A 10,857-nucleotide genomic window follows, 5' to 3' on the forward strand; every position below is an offset into this window, starting at 1 on the left:
CTATTGGACGAGGCCCTTGTCAATCTTAAAGAGCGCGCCTCACAGTGTTTGAAAATCATTGGATGTGGACGTCCTCTTCAATCCGGATATTACGAATGTTCCAAACTTGTCATTGGTTACTGTGTATTAGACATCGTTCTAACACACCTTTGAGATCATGTAATAGGTTCTTTCCGCTCCAACGAAGGAGTGTTCTTTAACAATCTCGCAGCTGATTGGCTGAACGGACCGCTCGAGCGCGATTTGTAACGCGGGAAAAGTGGTTCAGTATCCGGCGAACAATATTCATTCGACAGAACAGAAACCAGCCGAGACGCAGAACGTTGAAATAGAATGTCATTACATGGCATCTAAGAAAAGCCTGAAAACACTGCGCACCTCGACTTTGTTCTGGAAATGAATGATTTTTGTAAAAGTAATCGAAGGGTTTATCAGGAATACTCAGCTATTCGTTTCGTGTGGATGGAGAAGACTTTCCATTGGGCGTGAATTTTGGAAGAGTTAACTTTTAATCATCTCGTAAGCAGAGGTATTTTATTCCAGTAATTATTTTAGAGCAGAGTTCACTTCAGTTTTATTAAGGATTGAAGGAAATACAGATTGCCAGGATGGCAGAAGGCAATTCTCCTCAAGTGATTTTTTGCAACGATTCACCGAAACGAGTGTTGGTGTCTGTCATCAAGACCACCCCGATCAAACCCAAGACTGACTCGCTGATGCCAACTAGTCCCGGTTTTAGCGACTTCATGGTCTACCCGTGGAAGTGGGGTGAGAACGCGCACAATGTGACACTCAGTCCCGGTTCGGGGGCCGGGCCCGCCTCGCCTACCCGGAGCGTCTCCGCGGGCGAGACTGACCACGCTGCTTGCCCTGACCACATGAAGGTAGGGTTTACAGTCACGTTACACTTGGAAGACAATATCATTAACACGTCTGTATGTAGTCTAATTGCGTAAATAAGTCTCAGACTCAGTAAAATATCATTATGCTACAGTACAAGATATAAGAATAAGGCATGCACATGTCAAATATGGAACTACTAAAGGGAGATGGCATAGCCCTACTGGATTGTGCCGTTTAAAACAAAATTGCATTTATTGCACATGCATTTATTTACAGCCCATTTTTATATATATAAAAAAAAAAAAAGACTTATGACTACGCTGCTAATTGATAAGGCCACTAGCACAGAAGTGCGCGAAATGGGCTTCCTCCCTCATAACAGTTTCAAATGTCGAATTTGTGCGTTGAAGTGCTTTAGACTTTGCTAGAAGGCGTAAAGGCTTATATATAAATACCCATGTAGCCTATTATATGTGTATATATATTTTATATGTATATATAGGAATCGCGTCCACATGAACAAGCTGGATTTTAAACCCCTCTAACTTCCTACTAGTGATGTGTCGTTCGTGAACGATTCGTTCATTTTGAACGAATCCTTACAACGACTCGAGAGTAACGAGTCCTCTCAAAAAAAGATTCGTTCTTTTTCTCGTTCATGACCGCGCATCGGGACAACTGGGACTGTTGCATTGGCTAAGCCAAGGAAACAGAAATGATTTGTTGAATGCAGGTCACGTAAAAATGATCCAAAGACCCGTATCCAAGAGACCCAGTCGGAAAAAGAACGAATCATTTCTGTTTCCTCTAGCTGACTGTACTGAGCCTATGCAGGTCACGTGGAAAAGGATCCAACGATCCATATCCGGCAGATGAACGAATCATAGATCCAAAGACACGGTTGTCAAAAGAACGAATCATTGAACGAAACAGACACGTTTGGCAAAAGAACGAAACATTGAACGATCCGGCAAAAGAACGAATCATTGAACGATCCGGCAAAAGAACGAATCATTGAACGAAATACCCATATCCGGCAGATGAACGAATCATAGATCCAAAGACACGGTTGGCGAAAGAACGAATCATTGAACGAAAGACTGATATCCGGCAAAAGAACGAATCATTGAACGATATCCGGCAGATGAACGAAACGTTGATCCAAAGACGGTCGGGAGGTGAACGATTAGGTCATCTGCCGGATACAAGTATTTGGATCATTTTTCACGTGATCTGTATAGGCTCAGCATGGGAAGCTAGAGAAAACCGAAATGTTTCGTTCATTTTGACTGGGCTCTGGATATTTTTTCACGTAACCTGCATAGGCTCAGAAGAGGAAACAGAAAGGACTTATTAACCTAGTTCACTTCCGAGTGTCTATGGTTAGTAAGACGTGAATGATATTCGTTCACAAGAAATAATTACAGGTTTAGTTATTTTAACTTTTTAAAACTTATGTGATAATAAATGACCATTTCATCCAAACTTTCATATAATATTATTTGAATGCAGGAATTAGTATCTGCTGGTTTACATGTAGTAACCTCCATGAAAATATTATACGTATTTGTAGTGGACGTATTTACGCCAGTGAATTGGCTATAAAATTAAAAAATGTTGAGTAGCACCCCCCCCCCCCCATGAACGAGTGACTCGAAAAAAGATTCGTTCATTTTACTGAACGAGATTCAAAGATTCGAGTCGGTAAAATGATCCGAACTTCCCATCACTACTTCCTACTGTAGCAGCTGTCCTCGTGTGACGTTTCGGCGCGCGCCAAAACCTCTACCGGAAACGTTCGACAATAATCTTTTTTTTAAACATCTGAAAGTAGTGTTAAATGTTGCCGTCTTGTTTATATGGATTATTTTTATTTTATTTATTATAGTGGTAGGGTACTATCAGGTGCGTAGTATCAATATAATTAAAGCGCTATAGACCCTTTTATTAGGCCGTTATATTTTCCATGTACGCCGATTGTTGTGTTGTTTGCGTTTGTTTGCACTGGTCGTTGCGCAGATATAGCTGACGCATATTTCTTGCGCAGTCACTAGTTGAACTTGTCCAAGCATTTTAATTAATAAGTTGTGGCAATGAATACTAATTTTTCTCGCTCACTTTATCTAGGATGGCATGCGCCGTGGCCGTCCGCGTGCTGACACGGTGCGCGAGCTGATCTCAGAGGGCGAGAACTCCAACAGCCGAATCCGCTGCAGCATCTGCCAGCGCGTGTTCCCTCGGGAGAAGTCACTACAGGCTCACAAGCGCACACACACAGGTGAGCAACGACATCACACCGCACCTTCGTGGAAAGAGCGGTTAAGACATCTTAAGAAGGTTAATACATCTTTAACTGATAAACCTAAAACCAGATGTCTTGCCTCTAAGCTGCGAATTGAAACAATGTAATATAATAATATAATATAAAAATTGTATACATAAAACGCTATTTAACAACCCCCCGACTCATGGCTTAATGAAATCTCTATGTAATTCAGGGGAAAGACCTTATCTCTGTGACTATCCGGGTTGTGAGAAGGCTTTTGTCCAGAGCGGCCAGCTGAAGACACACCAGCGCCTCCACACAGGCGAGAAGCCATTCGTCTGCTCAGAGAAGGGTGAGTACAACTGTCCAACTGTAGCTTCAAGTTCAAAGTACTTTATTGTCATTGTCACAAAGACAACGAGACAGTAGAGGCAGCAACAGACAGCTTTAAAAAAAAAAAAAAAACTATAATAATAAACAACAATTAATAAATAGATTAATAAATATCTCTGAGTACATTTAAAAAATAAATAAAATTAATATTTAAAAAAAAAAAAAAAGCAATACATCTACATATTGAGGTGCATCAATGCAGTGGGTTCATGAGGACTGAGAGTCTAATTGTGTGCCCGCCCTCGTCCAGCCTGTGGCAGTCGCTTCACCCATGCCAACCGCCACTGCCCCAAACACCCGTACGCCCGCCTCAAGAGACAGGAGCCAACCGAGAGCCCAGGGAAGGCCCACGGTGTTGACAACAAGGCCGTAGCAGAGTGGCTCGCCAAGTGAGTGCATATATACACACACACACACACACACACACACACAAAGAGAGACACACACAAACAAGCACACACACACACACACACACGCGCGCGCGCGCCACACGCATGCCGGTGTTGACAACAAGGCCGTAGCAGAGTGGCTCGCCAGGTGACTGCATATATCTACACACACACACACACACACACACACACACACACACACACACACACACACACATAAACACACACACACACACACACGCGCGCGCGCACGCAGTGGAGGTGTCACCAGTAGTTTCAAACATTCATACATAGAGATACACACACATTTGTGATGCTCTGAGGTCAGTACTTACGTTTCAGTTTAAGAGTAATATGATACGTGTGTATTAAAGCGTCGCCCCCCCCTCTCCTCCCCCAGGTACTGGGAGACCCGTGAGCAGCGTGTCCCCCCGCCCCCCACCAAGGGCAAATCAGTTGGGAAGGGGGGCCTGGAAGACCAGGAGCAGCAGGACCCCATGGAGTTCATGCAGTCCGACGACGACGAGGAGGAGACGACCTCTCCAGACGAGGAGAAGCCGAGCGGTGGCGGGGCGGCTAAACGCCGACTGCAGGAGCAACGGGAGCGTCTGCACGGGGCACTGGCCCTCATCGAGCTGGCCAACAACCTGTCTCCATGACGACCTGACGTACCCTGTACACACACCCCCCCGCCCCCCCGTGGGTGGAACCTAAGCTAAAAGCACCTTATTTCCGCTTCCAGTTGTACTCGTATCCTACGTAGAGCTGCTATGACGGTAGATGTCATTATTGTTATCATTATATGAAGTGAATGTTCTCTGCCGTGTTTCAAAGACAGAGAGGAGGGAAAGAGAGAGAGAGAGAGAGAGAGAAAGCCTGTTTTGGTTGGTTGTCTTTGTTATTTTGCACTTTTTGTTGTAACGAGTTTTTTTGTGCTTTGTTTTTTAATTGTTTTGTACCGTGTTTTTAGTGGTCTTGACAGTGTGCAAAGTGTGTTTGTGTGTGTGTGTACATAATGTGGATTTGGGTGGGGAAAACACAGGGTGTATTAAGATGTGGGTAGCAAGAGTAGTCTCCACTTTGATGGTAAATTCATGTTGAGAGTCCATACAGGTGGCGGTGATGGAGGCCAAACACAAAAGAGCGATACAGAAAGGCTACTGTCTTTTATATTAAAAGCTAGCTAGCTTACGAAAATCATTAGTCTCTTAAAGGACACACATCTATTCAGTGCACCTATTTTGGTTTGTCTTTAGCTATTATTTAACACTGCTAAGTTGATCATGTAACTCCATTTTCAGATTGAGGTGTCAGATTCAGGCCTTTACAGCAGTCGGCAGTTCTGCAGGGATGTTTTTAGGGAGCTGGGGTGTATACTAGATGTTTTTCGCAAGTCTTACCCCACCCAGCTCGAGAACATCGATGAGAAACCCATGATCCTTCTAGAAACCACTCGGAACAGCTTCCTGCCTGGCGCCTTCATCGCTGGATAATTAAATTAGCCTCGGAAGGTGTCAGGCGTAGGGCTGAGGATTGTGGGTAGTGTAGTAACATAACATAACATCATCCTTCTAAACAACAGCACTTCCTGGCAGCGTCTCCCTGAGCTGACTTGCAAAGTCACTCCGGTCATCTGGTGCTGTGTGAAGAGATGGCACTTATCTGTTGGCTTCACCAGACCACCATCATCATCATCCTCCTCCTCTCCTGCTCTTCCAGCTGGAGCTTCTGCTTGTCGTTCTCCATGCAACACTACATAACAGGCCTGCAGGAGTGACTCAGCTCCCCGTTTGGACTAGTGTTGTGCGTCTCACGCCTCTGTTTCTCTGCACATTGGTAAAGTCAGCGGACACCTGGCATGCAGCAGCAACAGTCGCTTGGCCAGCCGAGTCGTTAATGTGTGTTAATACTGGAAAACCCTTTGTATTGGCAATCAACACCAAATTAAGTCTATCTAAAGCTAAAGTAAAAATAAAATGATTTTAATCTAATTTTCTTTTTTTTATACTTTTTTTTTACATTTTACTAAAGTTAATATATCACAGAATCACTTGGAGATAGCAGAACGAAATGATTTAGGAAGTGCTTAGACCATTTTCTTGATAACAGAATGTAATCGCGGTCCTGTTCATCTGTGTTGTGTTTTAAGCAGAGGAGGCTCTCGCTGTTGAGACCAGACTATGGAAATGGAATTTTTCTACCCTCTTTTGGCAACACATAGTACTAGGTAGTGCCTGTTGCTTCTCATTAAATATTATATCTATACCTGGTCTTGAGTCTGACTGATTTGTAGATGTATGTTCAAATGTTCATTTGTATGTTAATGTCACAGTCTGATGAATCCCACATTTACACTGGATATCGGTTGACAGTTCAGAACTAAAAAGATGTTCACAAAGTGTAGTGACATACTTAATACCTTTACGCATACAGTTATTGGCTACATTAATACCTTTACACATACAGTTATTGGCTACATTAGTACCTTTACACATACAGTTATTGGCTACATTAGTACCTTTACACATACAGTTATTGGCTACATTAGTACCTTTACACATACAGTTATTGGCTACATTAGTACCTTTACACATACAGTTATTGGCTACATTAGTACCTTTACACATACAGTTATTGGCATTAGAAAGCTAAACTTGTGGCCAACACCACTATGTTTAGCACTGTTCAATAAACCAGTACTGTTGATCCCATTCTGTGCGTAACAGTACAGTACTCAATGAAGTGACTCCATTTTAGACATATTTAGTACACGAACGGACATTTAATAAGTGTATTAACTTAATTCATATTACAGTACATCATCTGTGGTTCAAAGGTCACACATATGTGCTCTTACAAAATAAATAAATGTGCCAATTCATAAAAAAATTGAAATGTCTAAAAAAAAACTTCCAGTACATGGGGGAGGGCTGTGACGGAGAGAGGTCACAGGTCACAGAGAGGTCAGCAGGAGTTGAGAGATCCACTCCTCCTTAGCCTGCTTTCGCTGACCTCCTCCTGTATTTGAACTCTGACCTTCTCTTCGGCTGGACTGGGCTCAGGATCAGGTGCCGCGGCGCTGTGGAAGGTCAGGTAGGAGTACGCCAGCCCGCCCGCCATGCTGCAAGGAGAGATCACCACGGCGATGTTAGTAGAGAGATCACCACGGCGATGTTAGTAGAGAGATCACCACGGCGATGTTAGTAGAGAGCTCACCACGGCGATGTTATTAGAGAGATCACCACGGCGATGTTAGTAGAGAGATCACCACGGCGATGTTAGTAGAGAGATCACCACGGCGATGTTAGTAGAGAGATCACCACGGCGATGTTAGTAGAGAGATCACCACGGCGATGTTATTAGTGAGATCACCACGGCGATGATATTAGAGAGATCACCAGGGCGATGTTATTAGTGAGATCACCACGGCGATGTTATTTGTGGAGCTCTTTATCTGCTCAACATCTATTTGACGTTCTATTTGTAGATATGTTTTCAATTGAACTACTACTCATAGCACTACTCAAAGAAAATAATTCTTACCAGATATTCAAGCCAATGAAATTGAACCACGAGAACAGGTAATCCCCTCCAACGAACATGCCGATGTACGCCACTCCAACATTCTAGACGGGGGGGGGGGGGGTAAAGGTCACGTGGGGTCACAGTTCTGGTGAGGCCATGCCCTTGTTTTAGGTTGCTTTGGTTACTATGTACTTCATACCCTAAATGAATCTATTGTTTTGTTTAATGTACATATTATTTAAGTATTTCTAACATGTTTTTAAGGTCAGGGTTAATAACCTGACTAAGGCTAAGAACCAAAGTAGGGCAGAGTTGTGCTGTATAGAGTCCATTCTATACATGAGTCCTCGGAGTAAAACCACTGAATTATAGAGTGAGACTTGGACCATGTCATTTCACCACGGACCTTAATGGCTCCAACCACCGCCGTGGTGAGGGCGCTGTTGTAGTGACTGCACAGCACGATGGAGTACATCAGGATGAAGCTGCAACACAAACAGACACACATGTCATATAATAATAATAATAATAAACTGTTGTAGTGACTGCACAGCACGATGGAGTACATCAGGATGAAGCTGCAACACAAACAGACATGTCATATAATAATAATAATAATAAACTGTTGTAGTGACTGCACAGCACGATGGAGTACATCAGGATGAAGCTGCAACACAAACAGACACACATGTCATATAATAATAATAATAATAAACTGTTGTAGTGACTGCACAGCACGATGGAGTACATCAGGATGAAGCTGCAACACAAACAGACATGTCATATAATAATAATAATAATAAACTGTTGTAGTGACTGCACAGCACGATGGAGTACATCAGGATGAAGCTGCAACACAAACAGACACACATGTCATATAATAATAATAATAATAAACTGTTGTAGTGACTGCACAGCACGATGGAGTACATCAGGATGAAGCTGCAACACAAACAGACATGTCATATAATAATAATAATACATTTGATTTGTATAGCACATTACAGCTCAAAGTGCTTTACAGCAAAGAAATGACGTGCACAGTGATCCACATAAAAAGACATCCAATAAACATGCAACATAAAAACTAGGATAGAGTGCATGAAGATTTAAGATAAAAAATAGAATACACAAAATGCTTAACATTAGATAGAAAATAAAACTCTGCAGAGATATAGTTGATCTAACCCCTTGTGTACAGAACCTCGTCGCTGTTCTCTCTTGTTCTAGACCTCTGCCTGTGGGTCAGCCCTGCCTCTGAGTATGGGTCAGCCCTGCCTCTGAGTATGGGTCAGCCCTGCCTCTGAGTATGGGTCAGCCCTGACAGGAGAGTGAAGCTGACAGGAGAGTAAACGTCTCGTGGATATGTAATCATAATAATCGGATTTGAAAAAGAGCTCACCCCATTAGGGTGAAGCTGACACGAGAGTGAACGTCTCGTGGAGATCATAATGATTAATGATTTGAAAAAGAGCTCACCCCATGACAGAGGACATCAGGAAGCAGGAGAGGAACGTCAGGTTGTGCCAGTCTTCAAACGCAACAGCCTGGAAGGAGACAGACTGTCAGGAAATACACAACCACTCTGCTGTACAACATATAGAATACCACAGAAAAGCATTAGATTTACTTAGCATTATAGCATCCTTAGCATTATAGCATCCTTTAAGCATTTAGATTTACTTAGCATTATAGCATCCATAGCATCCTTAGCATTATAGCATCCTTTAAGCATTTAGATTTACTTAGCATTATAGCATCCTTAGCATTATAGCATCCTTTAAGCATTTAGATTTACTTAGCATTATAGCATCCTTAGCATTATAGCATCCTTTAGCTCAGTGTATGAACGGCTGCAGGAAATTAGTCAGTCACACTCTATCATTGTCAGTCTATACTCTTTGTTGACATATCTGCCCTACTTTCAAAATATTATTAAACTTCTTTGTTTTATCTGATCAAAACATATAGTATGTTACGTACAAAACAGAAATACAGGAAGGTATAGAAGTTCGAATGAATGTGAAACTTTAGTTTGTAAGTTAATAGTAAATGGCATGCATAAGGAATAAGGGTCACTGCACACACACACACACACACACACACACACACACACACACACACACACACACACACACACACACACACACACACACACACACACACACACACACACACACACACACACACACACACACACACACACACACACACACCTACCTTCTGCAGGTCTCCAGTGTATGCACTCAGTAACAGTGTTGGGACGATTACAAGAAGTGCGTTGTAGAAAAGCACTCCATATTTACCCAGACCCTACGGAAATAAAAACATCATCTTTGTTTTTCTATGACAGTTAAATATAATGAATGATAACCTCCGGGCACAATTTGAGGTAGGAGATTTAAACCCAGGACGCTGCGCTCGTCTAGTGAGCGTCGTTTGGCACTGCCGCCTGTGAAAGCACGGCAATCCAGACTATTCTCAGTTGTTGTTCCACGTTGGTGGAACGACCTGCCTAGCACTACCAGAGCAGGGGCGTCCCTCTCTACCTTCAAGAAGCTCTTGAAGACCCAACTCTTCAGAGAGCACCTCCCTTCCTAACTGGCACCTTGGCGTAACTTGCACTTCAGCAGTGACAGGCCCGCACTTCCTTTTTCTTTCTATGTCGTTTTCTATTTCTTGAAAATAAGCAGTATTTATTGTTACACCAGGTTTTTATTGCTCTTAGCTTGACGTCGCTTTGGACAAAAGCATCTCCTAAATGACTAAATGTAAATTTAAATGTAAACACACAATCATCAGCATTTCCCCTTAAGGACACTACACGTAGTGGACTTGATTTTCATACCACCTATTGTGGCTTCTTTGAAATCCAATACTTGTTAATATTAGTATGTGAAAATAGTGTGTATGCCTGCTGTGACACTAGTATAGTGAATTAGTAAACATGGTCATGGATTCATTGAGGATAATGCTACACAGCCTGATGCATTCAGTAGTATGCTATACAGCCTGATACACTGGGTCTTCAATTGGTTGCAGTGAAATAATTAAATCAAGATGCATTGACTTATTTCAGTATGTTACTGTCCTTTCTTTAGGAAAGGGTTAGGTTTAGGGTTAGGGGTAGGTTCCATCAAGATGCAATGACTTAACTTACTTTATTCTAGTATGTTACTGTCCTCTCCGTCCCTCAGGACTAGTTTAGGGGAGAACCTTTAAGGGTTCTTCAGGGCAGAGAAGCCATCTAAATGAAGACAACCCTTAAAGGTTGCTTCGGTGGGGGAACTTGCTTTTATATCACACCATTAAATGCAGGGTAGCTTACGGACAGAAATGAATGTACTGATCTAATCATGTTAGGGACGTCTGTTGTTTATATTATATAGTGATGTGGCAAATATTCTGATCATGAACTTGCCATAAAAAATAATGAAATAA

At 42.4% G+C, this 10,857-nt stretch overlaps 2 protein-coding genes across 2 annotated transcripts in view; one reads left to right on the forward strand and one right to left on the reverse strand.

Annotated features, from left to right (window-relative positions):
- Positions 1 to 468: 468 nt before the first annotated feature.
- znf367 (zinc finger protein 367) lies at positions 469 to 4,550 on the forward strand (the record flags this gene model as incomplete). The annotated part of the gene is made up of 5 exons (XM_080852315.1): positions 469 to 884; positions 2,971 to 3,121; positions 3,342 to 3,461; positions 3,753 to 3,891; positions 4,292 to 4,550. Exons 1-5 carry the CDS (start codon positions 609 to 611, stop codon positions 4,548 to 4,550), a joined length of 945 nt encoding a protein of 314 aa, XP_080708441.1. The 5' UTR covers positions 469 to 608.
- Positions 4,551 to 6,855: 2,305 nt separating this feature from the next.
- Positions 6,856 to 10,857, reverse strand: part of slc35d2 (solute carrier family 35 member D2) — a gene marked incomplete at both ends in the record, with an annotated part of 7,107 nt that continues 3,105 nt past the window's right edge. The window contains 5 exons of the mRNA XM_080852057.1: positions 6,856 to 7,012; positions 7,435 to 7,517; positions 7,823 to 7,901; positions 8,896 to 8,963; positions 9,637 to 9,729. Of these exons, the coding sequence (XP_080708183.1) occupies positions 6,856 to 7,012; positions 7,435 to 7,517; positions 7,823 to 7,901; positions 8,896 to 8,963; positions 9,637 to 9,729 (480 nt within the window). The remainder of the gene's footprint in view (positions 7,013 to 7,434; positions 7,518 to 7,822; positions 7,902 to 8,895; positions 8,964 to 9,636; positions 9,730 to 10,857) is intronic.

This window comes from Sprattus sprattus, assembly GCF_963457725.1.
Source record: "Sprattus sprattus genome assembly, chromosome: 15".
Classification (NCBI taxonomy): domain Eukaryota; kingdom Metazoa; phylum Chordata; class Actinopteri; order Clupeiformes; family Clupeidae; genus Sprattus; species Sprattus sprattus.